At 47.1% G+C, this 23,414-nt stretch overlaps 1 protein-coding gene across 1 annotated transcript in view; it reads left to right on the top strand.

Annotated features, from left to right (window-relative positions):
- Nucleotides 1-21,961, top strand: part of ATAD3A (ATPase family AAA domain containing 3A) — a 60,661-nt gene extending 38,700 nt beyond the window's left edge. Inside the window, exons 14-16 of the mRNA XM_032780028.2 lie at nt 546-713; nt 2,558-2,666; nt 21,584-21,961. Coding sequence (XP_032635919.1) covers nt 546-713; nt 2,558-2,666; nt 21,584-21,763 — 457 coding nt within the window. The 3' untranslated portion in view covers nt 21,764-21,961. The remainder of the gene's footprint in view (nt 1-545; nt 714-2,557; nt 2,667-21,583) is intronic.
- Nucleotides 21,962-23,414: the final 1,453 nt, after the last annotated feature.

Raw genomic sequence — 23,414 nt, 5'->3', positions numbered from 1 at the left:
CCTTGGGGCTTCCACTGAAAGGGCCATCAAGGGCTTTTTGTGGGGTGGACATGTGCAAACTAGGACCTGGACTGAGGCTGCCCCCCCCCCCCCCCCAGCTTGTTTCATTGAAGCCACTAGACTGCTGCTAGAGGGTAAGAGCTTTCAGGTGTGATGGAATCTGTCCCCTTGCCAGACCTGGGCCTGTCTCTTGCATTGGCTCGTATGGGAGATATTGGTGGTGATCTTGGGGGAGGTCTCTTGCTCCAGCCAGCTGCTTCTGTGCTGATGTGACAAGCCGCTTTCCAGCCCACGTTCATCGCTGTGGTAGCAATGCCAATGCCACTTTCTGCATTGCGAGTAGACCTTCCCTGGAGCATTAGATAGTGGGAGAAGATGAGCTTGGGGAGCTTGAGGAAGAAATATTACCGCACGTGGGCTCTGTGTGGTGTGCAGATCTCTGGGCCATAGCAGTCATGAGTCATCGTATTGGATCTGCATCCATGTGTGTCTTTCTGGCTGATCTCACCTCCTCTCTTCTCCCTTCCCCCCAACCCTCCTGCCAGGTTTATGCTTGTTTTAGCAAGTAACCAGCCGGAGCAGTTTGACTGGGCCATCAACGACCGAATTGATGAAATGGTGAACTTTGATCTACCGCAGCTACAAGAGCGGGAGCGTCTGGTGAGGATGTATTTTGATAAGCACGTCTTGAAGCCTGCCACAGAGGGGAAACAGTAAGTATCCCATCCTCAGAGCAGTGGAGTCATTGAAGGTTTTGTCCTTGTCACAGAAAAGCTCTTCCTTGATTATCGTCACTGGAGACCAAAGCCCTCTTCCCAGCCAGTTGTGTCTGTTAGTCTGAAGGTGGATTCCTCTGGGCTTCAGCAGTGTTTGTGCTGCGTAATGACCATTAAGCTTCCTTTGCCATCATTCAAGAGTGTCCCCTGCTCTTGAAAAGAATTGGGGTAAGGGACGGGTCACATACCCTGGAGACAGTGATTAGGCTGCTGATGTGCAGACACAACTGGGGAAAATGCTGACCAGTATTGCCTCATCATTTCCTTGTACTCCACTGTCTGTCTGTAGCCATCGGTTGTGTCTTGTCTTAGACTTGGGTTGTAGGATCATCATTTTGTTTTGTTTGTACAGCGCCTAGCACGAGGTCCATGACTGGGACATATAGGTGCTATGATAATAACGGATGCCCAAGTCTCACTCCTGTTGAGTTCATTTTTGGCAGTATCACTTGCTCTTAGTGACACGCAAGGCATATTAAAATCAGGCCGAGAAGATATAACTTCAAGTTTTGGTGGGCTTGGGGCATATCCCAATCTGTCAGTTCTTCTCCCTATTTTCCTCCCAGAATAAGCTTCTCTTGTTGGTGACTACAATCAGGAGATAATTATAGAAGGGGGAAATGGGGCAAAGTGAAGGCAGAAGAGATATTTCCTAGGCATTGACTTATTTCGAGTGTGCCCTCTGCTATCTTAAGAAGTTGATTCCAGTCTTCGTTTGCTAGCCAAACATTTATATTTCATTAAACTGTGGGGTTTTTGTCTTTATCCACTTCTGAGAGTTGCAGGGGGAATAGTGAGCTGCAGACTCCCTAATGCGAAATACCCATATTGCAGTTTGCACGCCTTGCTCCTAGAATATAACTTGCTTCCAGAAAACTCCTCGTTCAGCGTCTGATAGTTACACAATGTCTTATTCCTAGCAGTTCCTCTGAGAATCTCCCCTCTTCACCCTTCTTACCGCCGTCATGGGGTTGAGAGTCAGCATGCTACCGACTGGGGTAAACTGGGGCTTGGAGACAGTCACTCACACAGGAGGCCAGTGGCAGAGCTGGGGGTAGAACCCAGGTATCTTGATTCCCAGTCCTCTGAGCGCTTTGTATTGAGCTGTCTTTTGTCCTTCCGGCACCCAGCCCACAAATGGGCTAGAGAGATTCAGCCTCATGGCAAACCCCCCTTTTTTCTTATTGCTTATGAAACGCTGGAACATTTGGCTTAGACCTCATGAAGAGAAGTGGAAATTTTGCCAGCAAGAGAGGGGACGCTAATTAATGAGAGAAGAGCTGAAGACAAGCTGTGACAATCAAGTGTTCGCTGGGGGGGGCAGTTTGAGCCTTTGTTTCCTAATTTCCAAAACAGAGCTGCTGCTGGGAGATAAAAATGCTTGAGTATTGATTGTTGACCAGTGCAGCAGCCACCTCTCCCTTGTTTTCAGCCAGTTCCTGGCCCCTTTGCTGGGACTCCACTCCCTCGGTTCAGGATGCCCGTGGCCTAATTAAGATTCTTGGCAGGAGTCTAAATCAAGCCAGAAGTCTCACGTTGCCTTTGGGAGCCCAACACAGATGGCCGTGGCTAGGATTAGTCCATGTGCTATTCCTGATCCCCTCCTTTTTGGACACACAAGCACCCCCATGCATGCATGCACGTGAATGGCTCCTGCACTGACCTAACTCTGTTTCCATTGACTTAAATGGACACGAGCACTTTTCAGAATCCCACCATCCATTTTTTTTCTCTCCTGATGTTACTACATGGAAACTAATCCTTGTGCTTCTGACCTTTAGGCGTCTAAAGCTGGCCCAGTTTGACTACGGGAAAAAGTGTTCTGAGATTGCCAAGCTGACAGAGGGCATGTCTGGCCGAGAGATCTCCCAACTTGCTGTGGCATGGCAGGTAAGCTAGGAGTTGATGACTGGCGTTCTTGGGTGGCTTTTCAGCCCAAGTCCATGCTCGAGCAATCAGCTGATGGCAGTTTTACATTTGTGCTAGTGAAATCTCAAATCCTGCCTTTCACACAGAACTTCACAAACTACACTCAGACAGCATGGCTGAAATGCAGCCAGCTCTGGGATGGATGGCATCAGTCCGCCAGTACCCGGCACACTGCACAGCAGTTGCAGAGGGGACACTTACAATAAGCCATTCCCACCTCAATAGCCTGTCAGCTTTTGCATTTCCTTGTGACATTTTAATCCCTCTTGCTTCGTTCTGGGTGCCCTGCAATTGGTTTATCGATATCTGACTTGCAGAAAGCTGGCTCAGTAAGGAAGGCTACCACAGCATGGTGATAAATGATCACTGAGCTGAGAAGAGCAGTGCCACACTTGCAAAGGCAGGGAGCAAAAAGGGCAGATCTCCAGACGGCCCTCCATACAGAGCAGAGTCAGGCCCGAAGATGCAAGTCTGGCCAGACTCTGGCCTCAGTAGAGGTGGATGAAGAGGTTTGTCAGGGATGACAAACCACCCAAATATTGAGGGGCCAGATTCAGACCTGGTAGAAGCAGATACAAAGACTTCACTGGAATTACACCCCTTACAGCAGTCAGGAAACAGGTCCCCAAGACAGAGCAGGCAGAGTCTGAAAACTATCAGCCTCATGTTTGGTAGCTGTTCTGAAAGCAAAGCAAATACTGCAGTATTCAGGCAACTTTGAGCCCAAATATGAGATCATTGAGATGCTGTACAGAGGGCTGGTGGTTATCCAGGATCTGGGGTGTCGTACAAGAAGCATATTGAACAGAACAGAAAGACGTGCTGGGAAGACAGCTTTGGTCTCTGCTAGTGGATTTCTACGTCACTGTTAAAAATGTGAAAATATCTAGTTCATAAGCAGCTATCAGGCAAGTGATGGTGGCTTATTCTGACATTCTTGCCTCGGGGCGTGAGAGTCCAGGTAGTGGGGGCTGGGCATGTGTCTGGATTTTTGACATGTGAAAAGTAGCTCTGCTGTCTGTTTTCTGTTGCTCACAAAGACAGCGAAGTGCTTTGTGGATTGTGGCCCCTCCCTCGGACCCCAGTTGTGCTTCCTGGCATCCAGCAGAGCACTGCCTTCCTGGTCAGCTCTGCTTATGGGGTCTGGGGATCCACCCAAAGTAGTGACAGAAAGATGGCACGCTCTGAAGTGGTCTCGTATGATGTGGCTGTGCTCTCCCACACGCCAAGCTTACAGCTGAGGGTTATCTAACATTTTTCTCCGCTTCAGTCAAGCGGGAAAGTTGGGAACCTGTGGTGAGGCACTGCTGGTGCATTTTTCATTGGTGCTCCCTGTGGATGTGGGCTGGAAGCTCAAGTCTTGATCAGTGTTTCCGGAAGGTGGGGTATTTGAGACCCAAGTACTATGTCATGTGTTAGTGCTAGCTAGATTGTTTGCTACTCTGGTGAGACCTCTTTGTATTATGATGGCCTGTTCATTTAGTCAGGAATAAAACTCCTCCTCTTACCTTCTTCAGAGCACTTCTTAGCCTGGAACCAGAACTGATCCTGAGACACACTTTAGAATACAGACCCACACAAAGCACATATGCCAGCCACGTTACCTTCTCCCCTTTCCCTCCATCAGAGCTATGACGTGGGTTACATCTGTGGCTGAAGAAAAGAACAACCCCACAGTGGTTTGGCTTCAGTTTGATGCCCTCTTCTCGCTTTGCGTTCATGAAAGGAAGCCTTGCAGAACTGCTTTTCTCATTAAAACGTAATTCTTCAGCAGCCACAGTGGCATATGCCAGGATGATGGCATAGAGCCTGTTGCACATAAGCAGCGCCCCTGACCTTCTGCTGAGTGTAAATTACAGTAGTCAGAGCAGAAAGTCTGTTGCTTTTTTACAGCAGGTGCCCCAAAGCAGAGCACAAAATACACACCTGCTGATTTCTGCATAAATAAATGTTACTGAGCTGCTGGAATAGAGATTGGAACTGGGTGTTTTCCTGTGTAGCGTTGGTCTCTTGCTGCTGAGCTGTATTGCTGTGGCTGTTACTGATAATAAAAAGAAGCCTGTGATGCCTCGGGATTACACTGAAGTATAGACGATTGAACAGATTCCTCTAGCTAAATTCTGCACGGTAATTGAAGTCATGATGGATTTACACCTCAATAGAGAACTCAGAATTTACAATGTTATGGCCGAGAGCAGAGTTTGGCCTTTTAATAGTCAATATGCCATGTACAGCTTTAAAGTTACTAAAGAAGAGTTATACAACTTCCCTGAAAGTTACACATAGTTCCAAAAAGAGCTAGATAAGTTCATCCAGGATAGGTCCATCAATGGCTGTTAGCCACAATGGGCAGAGATGGCTTTCTTAGCCTTTGTTTGCCAGAAGCTGGGAATGGGAGACTGAGGATGGATCACTTGATGATTCCCTGTTCTGTTTATTCCCTCTGGGGCACCTGGCATTGGCCACTGTCAGAAGATAGGATACTGAGCTAGATGGACCTTTGGTCTGTCCCACTGTGGCCATTCTTGCATTCTTATCTTGCCTGCTAACGCCACATGAATAGTTGTTCACTTACATTGTAAAAGGTTATGGGTACATTTTATGCATCTTTAAAGCAAATGCATGCTTATGGCCTGGTGGAAATTAATAATATATACCAGAAATAATGCCATTTACATAGCTTTTATGTTCTGTTTTTTTTTCTGTTGCTAAAGATATCCTTACATGAAAGCAGGGTCTTTGCTCTTAAGAATATCTTCTTGTGCTGAAGTCCTAATCTCCTGGTATTGCATAGTGTGCAAATTGAGAAATCAATGAATGATTTTGGATTGAGAATAAGCATCAGGGAAAATAAAACCAGTTACACCTACGTGTTCCTGTCCTCCCTGCATATTTAAAACAGAAGGAAAGGAAATGTAATAAATATTGAAGCAGAATTGTTTCCAAATAGATTATTTGTTTTGCATGAAACATGTGGGATTTAATTTCTAACAATATTTCAAGTTAATAGGAAATCTTGGTATAAAATTATTCTTAAAAGATGTTAGAGCAGACGATAAATCATTTTATTATCCATGTGTGTCATGACACAGATGAAAATGAAAGCGCTGAGCTGTTATAAAATTGTCATATTTCTTTTAGTGCTGGAATACAAATAAAACTTAATTTTTATTTTCTAGTAGGACATTTGCATTCCTTTCCATGTAAGAAGAATCTAGAGGTGTGTTGATTGAGTTGTATATTGGGATAAGCTTACGATCACCTGATCTATCTTCCTGTCGGTTTGAAGGGCATTTACCTTGAAATTAACCTGAAAGAGCAGATGTTTGCTAACAGCTCTTTTGGAATAAAATGTGGTGGACTTGAAAACCATTTTAATTTTATGGCAAGAGGAAATCTTGTAATTTTAGGTTAGAGAAATTAGTCAAAGTGTCACTGTTTCCAATAAAGGTATTGTCAGCCTGTGCTCACTCTTATAATAGGGCCAACACATTTTTATAGTAACTCCTAAAAAGAGAGGGTTTGATTTTTTTTTATTTTTTTTTTTTAAACTTTCCAGACCAAATTTATAGCCTTCAAGTGTATCATTGCATGTCTAATCTGTACACAATTGCTGTTTGCAGCCACAAGTTGAGTAATAGCATGCGTAAATGAGGCAAGTATTGTGCTTATCATACCGGGGGCGGGGGAACTGGGGCACAGAGACAGTGACCTGCCCAGGTCTTGCAGCTCCCAGGTTCTTCCTCTCTATCTTCATGAACAGTGCAGGCCTGCTGGCTAAACCGTTCTGCTAGGGGTTTAGGATTTGTGGCCTAGTGGCCAGAGCACAGGACTGGGGCTCAGGAGACTTGGGTTCTATTCTGCAACTGGCCTGCTGGGTGCCCTGCGGCAAGTCACTTCACTTCACTTCTCTGTCTGTTTTGCCATCTGTGAAGTGGAGATAATGATCCCAACCTCCACTGTGAAGTCCTTTGAGTCCTACTGATGGAAAAACACTGTACAAGGTGTATTTATTTATTATTGTACTTGAGGAATCAGGTATGAAACCTAATCTTGGGAGTCAGGGAATAAATCTCTTCTCTCACTTAACCCTTCATTCTGTCCTTTACTCAGTCTATATCCAGCAATTCTCATACTGGGTTTTCCTGCTTCTCTGTGGCTTGGAGGCAGAGATCAAACCCTTGCTCAGCCTAATGGGCTTTTGACCATCTCCTGGGAAATCTTCCCAGAATTATACTGCCGGCTTGTGGGGCCAGAGATCAGGAGCTTATTCTTCCCAATATATTAACCGTGGCTCAGAATATAGTCTAACATCAGAATTGCTAAAATTCACAGATGAAGCAGTCTGCCTGCAAAAGCTCATGTCTCAAAATTATTTTTCTGATAGCTTGGCAAAAAAGCAACTGAAATTAACACATCCTTCTCTCTTCACAACTTCCTCTTATCGGTTTTATTTTAAAAGGAAATAAGCTAGATGTGGAATGAGCCAGACTGATGTAAATCTACATCGCTTCAATGGAGTTACACCAATCTGTGCAGTTGGCTTTTATTTAACCCTCAATGCATCTCTTCAGCCTCGTGCCTTTGGAAATAATTCATACAGACAGCTCTTGGGAGCAGAACTGAGTGTAGGGATAATGCAGCATTGCTAAGCTCAAGCTAGACTTTCCAACACAAGTTATATTGTGGTGTTAATGATGGAAATTCAGAGGAGCGTACTGTATGTGAACAAAAGGGTACCATAGAGCATTAGATTTCAGTATGTCTGATCAGATGCTCAGGGGTTTGGGAGGCCGCAAGAGAATCTATAGAATAGCTAGTGGACAACATAACTTGAGCCCTCTTGCACTCACACCGTGTGCTGCAGAATCCCACACCTGCCACCTTCCTGCTGCTGGGGAGACCAGCAAAGCTGCAAGATGCGGCTGTTGTTGTACTTGAAAGGAATAACACTCATCTCCCTGCAAACCCCTCGCAAATTACCAGAAATGGCTTTGTACAGAAATGGCTGTGTGATCATTTCTACTGAGTGAATAACAATTTGCAGTAAACTGGCAATTTACTTAATAAGATTGGAGTGTGGAGCCTGCTGATCGACCTGATGCTGCCATTCTAATTGAAGCTATTTTGTCTCCCAGACGTGCCCCCAGTGCCTGGATTTGGGCACATGGCTGGGTTACAAGCTATTAGCTCTAGCTTCACTGGTCCTATGTCACTTTCCATTCTCTTTGGAGAAATCCCCCATAAAAGAGAGTTCCCAAAGCTGGCTGATTGGATCACTGTGGGAGCTGCAAACCAGTGGTGTACTAGGTTAATTTGTCAATAGTTGGCCGCTGCTACAATTTCACATTGCTGTGAAGAAATAAAGTGTATACAAAGTGTCCCTTTTTTCTCCTTGAAATGTGGTAACACTTGGCTCCTAATTAATTGATGCAAACATAACTAATCTTTAATGACGTTAGTCTTATGTGTCTCATCTCTCTGACCGCATATCACCTTCCCAATCTCCTGGATCTTACAGCTGTAGATTTCCCAAGTCCTGCCTTTTGTTCTGTGGCAATCGGAGCAATTACGTATTCTGCTCTCTGTCCAGGATTCTACTTACTCTGTTCTGCTCCTTAATCTTTTAAAATATCAAATGAAGCATCTTCTCCATAGCAGAGCTCTTCTGCAATTCCACTGTAGGAAGCTTCCAGAAGACTTGTTACCCATGATATTGTTGTATGTTATGGCTGCTACCAGGAAACATCTGGTAGTTCAACTCAGAAGTCAAACATTGAATTAACTTTCCTTTCAGCAGCGTGTTCCTTAGAAATTAGCTGGAATGTGTAGCTCTGTGCGTTATGGCTTCATGTTAATGAGCTCAGTGGTGGACATGGGGAGCCTGATTTTTCAGAAGTGAACATAATTGCATGTTTAGAGTGGCGCTCACAATTCCTACAATTGTACATATAAATTGCATATTCACATGCACAGCTGCTGTCCATCTTCATGCCCAGATACCCAATTTGTGGAGGCAAATGCAGTAATTGTAACTAGCATTTGTGCACCCAGCTTTGAAAATCAGCCTCAGCACGTATATACATGGGATAGCTGGGCAGGTCAGTGGAAGCTTATGGCTGATTCTACATCCTGAAAAAAAGACGTCAGCAGAATTTTTGCCTTTTACTTTCTGACATGCCTCAGCTATAATTTCACAAGGTGTTTGAAAAAGAATTTCATGCTGTACCTGCAAAAGCTTCTTTCCAGATTAATGAGTTGGACTAGTGAGAAATTCACGGGTCAAACCAATGCATTTTAAACCGTTAATGATGTAAACTTCAAAATGTGTCTTAACACTTTCCATCAAAAGTCTGTGCACTTTGTTAGACTCCAAAATATTGCAAACCTAAACTGAACTTATTGCAAGTCAAGAGCCCTTGGCTTTTGTGGCATGTATAAAGTTCATCAAAAGGTTGTTCCTTTGATTGAGTTTAAGCCATGGAGTGTGTGTGTTTTCCTCAGAAAACTCAGACATTGTGAGCAGACCAAATGAAATCAAAGAAACAAACTTTGGTGGTCAATTGTCCTGTCCGCAGAAACCATTGGTTAAAAATTGAGCCATATCACACTTGGGTACAGTTAGTTTTCTAACATATACACAACTCTTCTGGACTTCCATCTCTAGCACTGGAAAGTGCAGCTTTGAGTTTAAAAAGATGATCTTCTGACAGTTGGGTCACCTGCTCTCCCTTTCCCATAAAGAGGAGGTGAGGTTCTAAATGATGTTACAACTCAGTGAATGGTTTTAAAATCAGAGTAGTATTAAAAACCAGATCAAATCTAGTTTGTCAGTTTCCTTGCTTAGCAGAATATGTCTACTTGAGAGACAGGGGCAGTGGAATTACATGGTTTATTCCGCCAAAAAGTTTGACTCTTGTCTTGATTGCTGGCAGTTTTGGATAAGGGCCCAGTTCATGTACTTCATGACAAACCAGGCCCAAGTTTTGTAGCAAGAACGCTGGGTTTTGCAGCACTCTGCAGCAGGCTGCACCTGTGTGAGCTGCGTTTGAATGAAGTATTGAGATTTTGAAGGCTTTAAGTATGAAGATAAATACCATCAGTGCAGTATCCTGTGTCTGTTGTGATAGTAAATCAATTTATTTTTTGCTATCCCTGCACTTGCAGTTTTTGATCTCCCTGGAGACTTTTGTACTGACAATGCAGAACTGCACTGGAGAAGTGTGTGGGTGGAAGCAGAGGGTAAGCTAGAAGTGGTTTGGCAAGTGAGCAGGAGATAGGTTGGGATTTTTGGCACCCAGAAAGGCATGAGAGTTGATCCAGGTTGAGGGACCAGCACATCAGCTTTATAATTCTGCAATGGTAAGTCGTTGTCATTAGACTTCAGAAGGAAAGCCCCATTGATATGAAGAGGGCAGTTCACACCTCCCCAAACTGTTGTTTCAAGATATCTAGAGTTTTTTGTGCTTATTTTTAGGGCTGGCTTCTCAAACCACAAGGGCTGGAAATTTTTTTTTTAAACTAAAGCTGAGATTGTGACGCCCAGTTTTGCAGCAAGGGGTTGATTCAGCAGCCAGTTCCGCGGCCGTCACGCTGCAGAGTATATAGAATCCTGGTTATGGACCAGTGAGCGGTTTAGAGACAGAAGATGCTTTGCAGACATAACACTGTTGGCTGGAGAGCGTTCCGGCTTGCATTCTTTACTGCATATTGCCTCAGATGATCATCAGCCAGCCATGTAGGGAGAGACGTATTTGAGAACACCATCACTTTCTTACACATCACCACAACTGCCCGCTCTCGGCAATTGGTTTCAACTCAGATCAGTCAGAGCACTCAATAATAAATTATATGTGGAAGCCAGGTGTTGGGATTACTTCATTAGCTGCCAAGCAGCTTTCTTCAGAGCTAGTAACTTCTAAATCACTCAAGAATTTTTCCCCCTCCCCCTGAAAAATGTGTGATCAGTGCCTGTAGTTGGTCATTCAGTTAAAAAGGGCTTCAGAGTCTTTTTGTGAAGTCATGTGTAGTGTGCTCTTAGGAAGCCTTATGCAATGCCTCAGCTAGGCTTTCTTTACAAGATTAAAGGCTGAAGTGTAGCAGCCACAGTTACAGCCTTCTCTTTTCCCCTTGGCTGCAAATCAGCTCCTCAAGTAGAATTTCACACTCTCGTCTCCACTGTCTACCAAGTGGATTAAAGGTCATTGTTTTAGATGGGCTGCCTGTACATGCACAATGGTCTTGCAAGCCTCTCTGGCACGCAGTGTACTTGCATGCCCTTCGCGCAATGAATGGTATTTTATTCACCTAGCAAACACTTTCTTGCCCTGGGAGTTAAATTTTGCAAAGCTGCTGCAGCACTGGGATATTAGGACTTCTATGAGCCAACTCCGTGTTTAGTAAAAAGGGGAGAGGGCTTGAGCTGGAACTGGGGGGGTGTTCCATAATAGTTTGTGCTAGGGGAAGAGATGACAAGTCTGTTTGCTATTCTACTGGTAAACCCAAAAAACAATTGTTCCTTCCATGAACAGCTGCTGAAGCATTTTTTGTGCAGGTAGAGGAGGAAGGTGAAAGCGAACTGTTCATACACGGAACAATACCAGATCCACACTGGACCTGGGAGGAGTAACTCAAACAAGCCAGGAAGCAGCTAGTCTTATCCTAGTGAACTGCTGTATTTCAGAAGCCCTTATACAGAATCGGCATCATTCAGCACACGTGTCCGTTTTGGCTTAGGAGACCCACAAGTGCAGTATCTGGAACATTTCATCTGGCTGGAATTGGGGGGGGAGGGGGCACTTCCACAGCCTCATGTTACACTGTCTCAACAGGTATTTCAGCCTCTTCGTGAGCACTAAAAGTTATCCCTCCACTAATCCCCAAATCTAAAGAAAGGAAACCTCTTTACTTCCACGCACACGTGTGTCTGCATGGGGAAAAATAAACACAATCACTATGCTGGTAGTAATTGTTCAGAGCTATAGTTATCCTGTCTTGCCCGTGTGATTGGTGAGAGCACTTTTACTGGGTTTTTTGTTTAAAGAAGAAAGCCAGTAGTGTCAAGTTCCCAACCATTTGTACAGCACCTAGCGCATTGGGGTCCTGCTGCGTAACTAGGACTTCTAGGCGCTGTGGTAATACAAAATTCATCATAATACTCCGAATCCTATAAGCCGGTTGCAACCTTCTAAAGTCAACTTTCTCTACACTGCTACAACACATTGCTTTTAGAATCCACCTTTTTAGCAACTGCACAGACACTTGCGAAGTTCATGTGCAATTCACTCCTGCTGAGATCCACTTGTTCCTGCTGCCTTTCAACTGGCGGATAGCATTTCTGATCCACTCGAATTGCTGTACACATTATCTGGACTCAGGGGCAACTGCTCAGGAGTGCTGTTGACAGTCTTCTTCCTTCATTTTGTCTGTCTGTTGGGATTCAATAAATCAATTTGCTGGGGTGAATGCTTCATTCCTGCTGTGTGCCAGCTCTCACATGGTTACAGAATACAGTGAAAGCTGAGACCTTGGCTATGATGACAGTGCTTTTCTAGTAAAGAAGGAATGTGTGCAAGTCTAGAAGTGGTTGGCTTATTATTTGAAGGGGCAGATACCTATCCAGCAGTCTTAAGTGGTTTGGATTATGGCTGTTAGTTTTCTGATCAGGAAGCTTAGTAAGTTCAGTTCTCAAGTCTTGTCTGTACATGGGATTTAGCAACTGGTGGACAGCAACCTGTGAGTTTTTATGTATATTGCAGTGGTGTCTAACTGAGATTGGAGGCCCCATGGCGCTAGGTGCTGTACATAGACAGTTCCTGAGGAATTTACAGTCTCCACAGACAAAGGATGGGAAGAGACTGTCACAGCAGTGGCAGAGCTGGGAATAGATCCCATATTTTCTGGGTCCCAGACCTGTGCCGTATCTGCTAGACCCCATTTTCTCTGCTTGAAAGCAGCACACGCTCACCCAGGAAATGGCAAGTTTTCTTGTTCACACTTAGTTTTCTCAGGGCAGCGACATGGGCTGCTGCCCACCTACTGTGAAATCTCAAGTCTAGACTTACAGCCCTTGTCTAGAGCTGTCTTGGAGAAGTCTTAGTGTTCTGGAGAGACACAGCAAACCTTTCATTGCGTCAGGTTTCTTAAATTTACTTGACTTAAAAAAATATATATAAACCCATCCTATTAACACAGGTGAAGCGGCTTGGGACCAGGCATTTCCTGTAATGAATGACTGCAGTTAATGGCCTTCAGCTTTTCATGAAGCCATCAACTCTCCCAGCTTTTAGTAATCCCCAGGAATGACCTCTGCATCCATCATTTATTCTTGAAGTGATCTTGAACTAGCATACCAAGGGAGGGAAGGTAGAGTACCTTGGTTTCCTTAGTGCCATTATCCTAATTACATCTGTAAAATGTACATTCCGGCAATAGCGCTATTGAAACAAAACAAGCAGTCATGCAAAATGACAGCAGTTAAATTCGTATCTGCAGACAAGGCATTTGGAAAATCCGAGGGTTGCTGAGATTCAAGGGGAGGAGAAATAAGCAGGATATAAACTATTTGTGTACAAACGCTGCGTAGCATTTAGAGAAATGTGGTCCAGACTGTCCTACGGATAAATGGCAGCATGAGTTAAAGCCCCAGTCTTTCTGGTGAAGATGACAGTCGCGGCAGGGATTGGGTCACTAATTCACAAAATCCTAGTGCACATTGCGAAATCTCTACCAAGTTGACCAGACTTAAGTCTCTTGAGAAGAGAGGTCTGGGTATGGTGCGTTGGCAGAGCTGTGTCGAGGACTGGGATTCTTGCACTGAACTTTTTCTCCTTGATTCCTAGCCCTCTACCCCCCCACCCCCACCCCACATGAGCATTGATTTCAGGAGCTTTCAACTCAGAGAGAGAGAGAGAGTGTGTGTGTGTGCGTAAAAAAGGCTTTCATGCCACAATTTATCATAGGCGAGGGTTGTGCCTTACAAAAGTGTTTATTTCAGGCTCCGCCACTGACGTACATTGGATAGTTACTTAATTTTTTTCTGTTTTTGCTTAACCTGTCTTTGGATACGACACTTGAGATCCATGGATAAAAACCACTCTATCAGTGCCTGTTGTTTGTTGTTGTACCCAAAGCGGTTTTTAATTAAAGGGAGGTCTTCTAAACCTAGCAGATCTTTTGGGATGGTCTGAGTATTGTAGATCGATATCAGCCTTGGAGGAGTCTATGGTGGATGGCGAGTCGAGGCTGGGATAATGCCCTTTCCCACAAGCTTTGTGTACTATATTGACACACAATAATAAATCAAGTTTCCATCATGCAGCTAAAATTACCTAGCCCAGACCACTGCATCTAAATAAGATGTCAGCTCCCAAACTCTCTCTTGCCTGCCCTTTGTGGACAGTCTGTTCCTTGACTGCATTTCCCTTTCCCTGGTGGTTCAACCTAACGTAGTAGAAATTAAACACCCTTAAGCCAGTCCATTTAGGGAGGTCTCTAATGTTTGGTGACATTGCAGCCCATAATACCCTTGCATAGTTGCTCATACTAATCCCTTCATCGCCAAATTCTTCGTTACAGAATGTGCTGCATACGCAAGGTTAAGGGGGGAGATGCGGGACCTACTGTACCAAACAAAACCAACAAATATGTGGCTATGGTCAGAAAATAACTCCCCAAAACAGCATCTTTATCTTAGTCATCTGTGATTAGCTTTACTCCAGAAGCTCATGTAACAATCTTCTATTAACCCCCCAGTCTGAGGCACTTAGGTGCTGCAACAGTGTAAAACCTAGAATGCAGCCAGCTGCTTCATGCAGCCACAGGATCACTAGGGTGGGGGTCCAGAATCTTTAGAGGTTGTGATTGATAGCACTGTGAACCCAACATTGCTAGAAGGGAGTGGGAGGGGTGGATGGGAGAACTGAGCTAACTGCTAACAGTTAGGGCAAATTTATGAACAAAGCCGATGTGGTGATGTCATTATTAGTCCTGGTTTTCTAGTCACAGCTACGCCTTAAAGCTGGGAAACAGCAGATGCAGTGAGCCAGGTGCTCCTTAAGTCCTGGAAGCAGCCTTGAAGCAATTATAGGTATTTAAGCTTCCAAGTCTTCTCAAGATGGGCTCATCAGAACAACTCCCAAAATCTAATATGCCTAAAGACTATTAAATTTAAAATAAGAGTAAAATTTACCTATTCCAATGAAGATTATAGCACAAAGCCCCAGTAAAAATTGTCAGTTATGAATGCCAGAGCACAATGCTCAATGGAAGCATTTCATCTGTCTTTTGTTTTGGGCTATTTTGTATTATGCCCTCGCCGTGACTCTAAGCTAATCCCCAAAGAGCAGGCGTAATTGCAACATGCCCGTCACTTAATTTGTCTCCGATTCATGTATCTATTTTCTTAATTAGCTTTTTCTCCAACAGTCGTTTGCAGTCTTGCTGACTGTAATCGTTAAATCTCCTTACATGTGTCTCAAACCAAACAAAACCACGCATAGTGTCTGGCAGGAGCACCGAATGCTGCAGGAGTGAAATGGCAGGCTTGAGCAACACAATGCTGCTGCGTTCCAGGAGATCTGTCCTCTGCCTACTCAAAGCAGGCCAGAGCCATGCTGCATCTGATTTCCATTCTGATTTCCACCCAGTTGAACCTGATCAAATCACCCATGAAACGCCAGACACAGTACTATCAGCTGTCTGATTTTTTTCTCTCCCCCACCCTCCAATTCAGCAGTATCCCTGGGAGAAAGGCAAGCAGAGAACCCATCTATTAAAACATTGTCAAAAAGGCGTTTGAGTGAAACGGATGGTCACAAGCGAAGGGTTTGATCTGCTGGGTTACAGCACGCGGGTGCTATGCAGGGTTTGTGTTACTGCAGCATAAATTGCACCAACCCACGCTCTTCCTCCATACATGTGCGCTCCTTCATCCCTACACGTGCTCATCTCTTCATGAGCTGCCGAGACTCCTGCTTGTCCAATGCCACAGATCTGCCAGGGCACCACTGGGTCCAGGGACCCCTCGGCTCTGCTGATGTACCTTGATCTCAGCCTGCAACCACACCACCACCAATCTGCCCCCGCTTTGCTGGGGTCCTGGTCCATCACTAGGGTTCTTAAGCTCTGCAATGATGATCCTCTAGTCTGGGGGTTACCAGTCATACCAAGCTCTTGTTGTGGTTCTGTGCTGTGGATGAACATCCAGCCAGGCACTAGGGTAAAAAATTATCAAACTTTGCTTCTGTACCAATAGGAAGGTGAATGAGGGTTGGTAGGAGTGAAAGGCTGGTGCACAGAGCCACTGTGTCACTTAGCCTCCAGTACCTCACATTAATATGTATTCATATGCTGTATGAACAGCATTGCCCCTGACTCTACCATCCTGCCTAAATAAGGATCGGGATAGTTGTTACAGCTAATACAGTTTTAATCCCATTGTACTTAATCACACTAGATTTAAAACTGATCCTCTAGTGCAAACCAACTTGTGGGTCATGGTCAATTATTCTTCGTTTGGCTTAGTTTGCCAAGACTTGTTTTAAGATGCTGATTAAGCCTCGACTGGAGTATTGTGTCTAGTTGCGGGCGCCACATTTCAGGGAAGATGTGGACAAACTAGAGAAAATCCAGAGAAGAGCAACAAAAATGATTAACGGTCTAGAAGATATGACCTGTGAGAGAAGATTGAAAAAATTGGGTTTGCTTAGTGTGGAGAAGAGAAGACTGAGAGGGGACATAAGTTTTCAAGTACATAAAAGGTTTGTTACGAGGAGGAGGGAGAAATGTTGTTCTTAACCTCTGAGGATAGGACAAGATGTAATGGGCTTAAATTGCAGCAAGGGAGGTTTAGGTTGGACATTAAGAAAAACTTCCTAACTGTCAGCGTGGTTAAGCACTGGAATAAATTGCCTAGGTAGATGGTGGAATCTCCATTGTTGGGGATTTTTAAGAACAGGTTAGACAAACACCTGTCAGGGATGGTCTAGATAATACTTAGTCCTGCCGTGAGTGCAGGGGACTGGACTAAATGACCTCTCGAGGTCCCTTCCAGTTCTGTGATTCATGCATAAATGTTAAGGTGCAGAAAGTAAGCATATCTAGTCTTCAGCACTAGAAAACTACACCGCTGTCCAGTGTGCGGCTAACAGTCTGCATGCTAGAAATCCAGATTCGGGCTTAGGCCCTCTTTTACGGACGACTGTCTGTCTGACTTCCCCTTTGCCCCGGGGGCTTTCCCTTCTCCATAGCTGGCCCTTACTGTTAACGGCAAAAGATTAAATTTTCTTCCAGTATTGATCATCTTTTCTTCCAAAATATTTCCTGTACTATCTAAGCTCCTGAGTCGTACATCTTGAACTGAAACTCATTGATATATGGCTGCTCTTGTTGCTCTGGAATACCAGCAAATGAAGTGAGTTTTCATTGGTACGGCCCCCATCCGCTAACCTAGGGAAGATTCTCGGAACCTCACTGTAAGAGAATCCCAGGAATCCTGGTTCTGTCCCATTGGTAGAGTTGCCCAAGAGTTAGAAATAGGGGAGCTATCGTCAGTATTCCTGAATTCTGTTCCCTTCTCTGCCACAGAGTTGTGTAACCTTACCCCGTCCACATCTCATCTATAGAATCTCTGCCTCACTGGGTGGCGTGAGAATTAATGTTTGTGAAGTGCTTTGAGCTGAAGGGTGTTCAAGGTGAGATTGTTACGGGGCAGGCTGTCCTACGCTGCACCATCTCTGGTAAACACAACCCAGGCCGTACAGATCAGAGCTTGTCAGCTGAGTGTGACAGTCTCCTCCTTGAAGAGGGGCTTTGGGAGAATCGGTGAGATAATTCTGAAGGGATTTATGCTGTGCTCCCTCACCAAGCTCCAAAATTATTTAATTTTGCCTTAGAATTGGTCCGTTTCTGGGTCCACTTTCTCAAGCTTGCAAAGTTGCGTTAGAGAAAATGGGTTAAAATATGTCCGCCCAGAAGAGCGAAGTCTGAATCTAAATGAAGCGTGGGGCTGCTTTAAGCTTCTCTCAACAGGGATAGCTGCTTCCCCATTTGCTTTCTTGATAGCTAGGGCCCTGGGCTTTCTATTTATAGAAAGTCCATTGAGAAAATCAACAGAGCGTGAACTGCACAGCATTGCTGAAGCTTTCACAATGGAATTGATGGGCTCTGCAGTGGCGGAGAAGAAGCGAACGCCTCCTGTCTATTCACCACAGGTGCATACGCACATCACAGGGAAGTGCTTACCCCATTTTAAAATGCCGAATCTTCCCGACTGCGGGGCTGCCCTGGGGGAAAACAGGCAGATTTGGGAGTGCAGCCCTGGCAGGCTGGATGCATCCCGAGAAGGGCTACCCAGCCATGAAGAAAGGATGTTCAAACCAGCCTTTTCACCACAGCAGGTGCTGGGGGAGAAGGGGCCGCCAAGGCTCCTGTCACTTTATAATGAGCATTCATGGGGGCGGGCTGGTCAGTAAGTGATGCAAGGGCTCCCTTGCCAGCGTGCTGCAGAATGTGTCACTGCGCAGCCTCCCTGCCTGGCTTAAGTGCTTGAATGTGGAGGACAAGTGTGTGGCAGCCCCGGCAGGTGTCCTTTCCTCACCTCCTGCAGCATTTCTCAGCCACGCGCCTTGAAGCAGTTTGTGCACCTTAAAGTTAGCAAACGCCTCCGTGAGCTGGGAATTTACCCTTGCGCCAAGGTGGGGAAATGAGCGGCAGAGAGGTTGGACAGACTTATCCCAGGTGCATCAGCAACTTCGAGGCCAGAGAATGGAGCAGTCCTAATTTCCAGCCCTCTGCTCCAATCGGCAGCCCCCCGCACTTCCCCAGGGGGCAGGAATCTTCCTTCTGGACTTAACTAAAACATTACTGAAGAGGTGACCAGCGAGCGAGCTGAACTGCTCTGCCATGGGCCTGCTCAGGCTCTTGCGCTCAGCCTCCACCCTCCTGTGAGCAGTCAGCTCTCTTGCCTACCCCAACCCATCACTCTCTAGGCTTTAAGTAGCTACAGCTTGGGGCTTGAGAGCTGGGCTGCAAAGCAGCGCCTGATCAAGCAGCTACTCAGGAGGAGGAGGAAGGTAGGTAGGCAGGGGTGTCCTGACCGCACTTAAATCAGCTTCCCATTCCAGGTCTGTGTCTTTAGGGAGGGATAAGAGTGGGGTGTCCCCTTGGCTTTTGTGAGGGGAAGCCTGTGCTCAGATGCCCATTGCAGTCAAAAAGCCATACACTTCTGCTCTGTGCCTGCTCTCTCTTTGCGCTGGGAAGGTTCACCTTCCCCTGTGGTCTTGGCTTTCCCTGGGTGTGACCTGCAGCAGCCAAGCAAAGCTGTCGTGCAGACTTCCCGGCTCCTGCCTCAACTCTCTGTGCCCACCTTTGCAAAGGTGATGGTGATAAATTGTTAACTTGCTTGCCACAAAATCTTTGCCCAGGGCAAGTGCAGAAATTTGCAAGGTTACACCCCAGTGTCTCCGGGGTGGGGACATGAGAGGATGATGCAGCCTCTGGGAATCGGACACTGCTGTCTGCATGTCCAGTGGAATGCCATGCTGTGGCCAGATCAGCCTTCCTCCACTTGCTAGTTGTCCAGCTGTCTGCGGAAGAAGAGGGGCAGAGGTAGGTGGGAAGGGGGCAAGGACCAAGTTGGGAACCTTGCACCTTGTGATTAGGAGAGAACATTTCCAATCCTGCTGTAATGGGGAGGTGTGAATCACGTGAACAGGTGAAGCCTCCCCCTATAGGCCATCCTCTTACTCTGCTGGTACAGTGCTGTGCAGCATCTCCCTCTTGGCTTAGTTTACTGTCTGCCTGTATAACAGCCTGGAGGAGCTAGAGACCATTGTGTTACATTTCATAGGCTGCTGGATCGTAAATGCTGCAAACCTTGTTGCCTGGCAGCCTCAGTTTTGGACTCTCTTTTAATGATTTATGGACCCAGGTGCTTGTGCGTGATGCTTTTTATATGCAAGACGCGGCCTCTGCCTTGAAGAGCTTCTACTCTAATTCAGCCAGACACCTGGGATCTGTGGGGAAGCCCCTCTGCCAGACTGCCGGGGGACCAGTGCTGGCAGGTGGCGAGCAGGGCTGGCTGAGTTTGCACAAAGTGGGTCAGGAGAAGCGGGCATGTGGTAAGGAGTCTGGGACTGTTCCCAGCGTTGGGGAGGAGATGAGCTAGGGGATCCATCCTGCACGGTGCCAAGCACCCTCATTCCCATTGGCACCCGGGGAGTGGAGGGTGCTGTCAGGATTTTGCAGGATCAAGGCCCAGGAGAAGGGAGTGGAGGCTGGGGCACAATTGCAATTAGCACGGAAGGTGAGGCGCTCCAGTTTGAGTAGCACAGAGGAAACAGTGTGGCCACCCTCCCTGCTCCATGTGTCAGCCCATCCACCCCCACACAATCACACCAGGAGTGCTACTGAGATCTCCTGGGTGGTAAGGACAAAGTGACACAAGACATTGTGCCAGGACACAAGGCAAATGGCTGGTCTGTTAGCAACTTCAAAAGCCACCAGCACCAGACCGGGAAGGAGCAAACTGTTAGGAAGTGAGTTCAGCTCCTGCCCAGCCTTTCATGCACAGAACTGTTTAATCCGATTTTGTATTCGCATAAAAACTGCAGGGGGGACATATGTTTCCATGGCACGTCGTGCTTTTATGAATCGGAATTAGCGTGTGTGTGGCTTGAGTCCACTGGTGTTGTCCCTTCAGCTCAGCAGCTGGAGTACATTGGCCAGGGTGGGGGGCCTTGCAGGGTCATGCCGCACCTTATCTGTGGGCAAACAAGTTTTCGGTCTCTCGGGCGGTCAGTCTGGCACCTTTTCATTAGCAATAGATGAAGCATGGCTGTTACCATGTGATAATTTGTGTCTCAGTTCTGAGGCTCAAGCTGTCTGGAGCCCCCTGTTCCTACTGGAGCGGGGAGATCAATATGGTTTATAACCAGACTTACATTTTGGGCTAATCTTTTGTGTGTCAGTTTTTTTGCATCTGTAGCATTTTGTAAGAGGCTGTGTGAGTAGTTAGCTTCCCCTCCCCAAAAAGAGGAGTGCTTTAATTTTTTTCCTGTTGCAATGATTTGCAGTGGAAACACTTTTTTTTTAAATAAAAGGCGGCATTTGTGAGTGAAATAGCGTCTGTCTTTTGCTCTGCTGCTTTATGATGTGGAGAGAAGCCCTGGCAGCATTTTATGTTTTTTTTGTTGTTTTTTTTCTTTTACCACCAAAAAGCTACAGTGTGGTGCCGTTACTGTTTGCTGCATGAGAAGTGGTGGGCTTGTCTGCCCTGTGGCTAACTGGAGAACTATTAGGGTTACAATATCACCAGGATGAAGCAAGGGAAACCCGAACAAGGAAAGGGATTTTTAGTGAGGCTGCTCCAGCGCTGGAGGCAAAGAGGGGGAAGGTCTGTCTGATGTTAACTCTGATTTAATTCAAACTCCCGTCGAACGGGAAGGAAGGTCTCTCTGCACGTGATGCCAGCTCTTCAAGTGAGGGCTGAGAGCTTCAGGGCAGCTCGCTGACCCTCCTGCAAATCCAGGTGACACCAGACTTGCTGCCTCTGATCATTCTAAGGTGGAAATTAGCCACAGCCTTGTCCACGATGGGGATTTGCCCTGATTTCTGCCCCCAGGTGCAGCTATCCCAGTGCAAACCTCTACGGCAGACAGACCAAACTGGTTTTAGCCCAGTGAATCTTACCCTGGTTTCAGGAAGCCGTGCCGATAGCAGCTTTGCCGGTTTGCCCTGGGGCAGTTGTACTGGTGGCTAGCAGGACAGACAAAGCCCAGTACCAGGGTGCTCAGGGACCAAGGTGATGAGCATTGTCGGGAGGAAGGAAGCCAGGGCCTTCCGTTTCTAACCAGCTGGCCCTCTCTTCCCCTCTGCAGGCCGCAGCCTATGCGTCCGAGGACGGCGTCCTGACCGAGGCCATGATCGACGCCCGCGTGGCCGACGCGGTGCAGCAGCACAAGCAGAAGATGGAGTGGCTGAAAGCGGAGGGCACAGAGCCGAGCAAGGAGGCCGGCAAAAGCCAACGGCTGCCTCTCCCCACGGGGACGGCTGTCTGAGAAGCTGCAGACTGGTGTGCGTGGGGAGGGTGGCGGGGAATCCCACTGGAGAGTTGGTTGGCCAGCCGTGTGGGTGGAATCACGTGCTGGAGATGGGCGCCCAGTGGTGCCAGCCGTGCAGAGATAGGAGCTGCCCAGGCCTGCCCTCTCAATTTTATACTTTTACAGAACACCAGAAATAAATGTCTTTTAAAGCAGGCTGAAGAAGCTGCCACATTAAAGGATCCCCCTTGCCGCAAAGCCATTGCCTTGCTGATAGTCTGTGGCCTTTCTCCTGAGAGCACCAAAGTCAACCCCCTCTGTTTGCCATTGGAGCCCCTGTGAAAGCCAGCAGCCAGGCCCTGTGGGCAGCCCGGGAATAGCCGTGCCTGCCGGCTGTGCCGAGGGGTGTTCCCTGGCAGTGTGGATCTCTCAGCTGCAGCTCAGTCACGTCTTGCCCCAGGCGTCCCCTGGTGTGAATGCACCCCGGGACCCCATCCCACTGCCAGGGGTGTGAGTGGAGCTGGGAGGGGTCAGAGCAGGCTCATGGGCACGTGCAGACTCCCATTGGTTGTTGGGCCATGTCTCCGGGAGGAAAACTCCTGCGCGTGCTGCGGTTTGGCTGCATGCCCTGCTGGGTGGAGGGGTGACGGACAGGCCTGTGCAGAGGTTATGGTGTTTGCGGGTAAAACAAATTGCTTCAGTGATTCTCACTTCCCTGGTCAAAAGCTGGGGCCTCCCTCCCTCCCTCACACTAAGCACGAGTAACAGAGGAAACCACTGGTGCTGGTGGCTTCCCTCCTGTTCTACATGGGCACCTCTCCAAGTTTCTTGCCGGCTGGCCTGCCTGGTGGCTGGACACAGCTGCGGGGCTGCTACCTGTCCCAGAGCATTGCTGCGCAGCAAACGCTGTGCTTGCTCCGAGCCACCCAGAGACACGCAGCAGCACCTTGTGCTCTTCTGAGGCAGGACCCATTCTGTGGCTGTTTTATAACAGTTGCAGCCTGGGTGCAGCGTCCATGCACAGTGTGTGTCACGCCGGGTGTGAGATCAGCTGGGGCAAACCTCAGAGAATTCCCCAGTATCCGAAAGCTGTAGAACGAAATTCCTCCTGAGCTTTTATCCCCTTCACATGTGGCACCGTAGAATAAACCTGCCTGGGCCTTGCCTTGGAGTTCCCCTGGCTGCTTGGATCACGTACCTGCATCCCCCAGAGCAGCGATCTTAGAGGCAGCCCTTGGACTCCGAGCAAGTGGCCAATGTGGCCTATGAGGGGACACAGTGCGGTGACTCTGTGCTAAAATGATAGTGCCTCTCGCGGGTGACGGCCCGTGCTAAGGGATTGACTGGTTCCCTGCTGCCGGAGCGCACGTTCCCAGGAGAGGCTGTGTCCATCCAGCCTCTTGCTGCCCTGTTCGGTTAGGGAAGAGTTTCTGGGCTGGTGGGTCCTAGTAAACAGGTGGCCATGGCAGAAAAAGAACTAGCCCGACTGGCAAAGGATTGACCTGGCGCTTGACAGAACTCCTCGTGCCCTACGGCTTGCTCTCCTGGCTGAAAGCTGCATGGGGATTAACTGGCCTGGCCAATGTCCATGCTGTGGGGATATCAGTCTCCAGGGCTGGCCGGCCGGCCGGCACCTGTCGGAGTAAACGGTGTGGCAGTTCAGGTGCTG

This window comes from Chelonoidis abingdonii, chromosome 23, assembly GCF_003597395.2.
Source record: "Chelonoidis abingdonii isolate Lonesome George chromosome 23, CheloAbing_2.0, whole genome shotgun sequence".
NCBI lineage: Eukaryota > Metazoa > Chordata > Testudines > Testudinidae > Chelonoidis > Chelonoidis abingdonii.
This window is presented reverse-complemented; position numbering and strand designations above follow the sequence as displayed.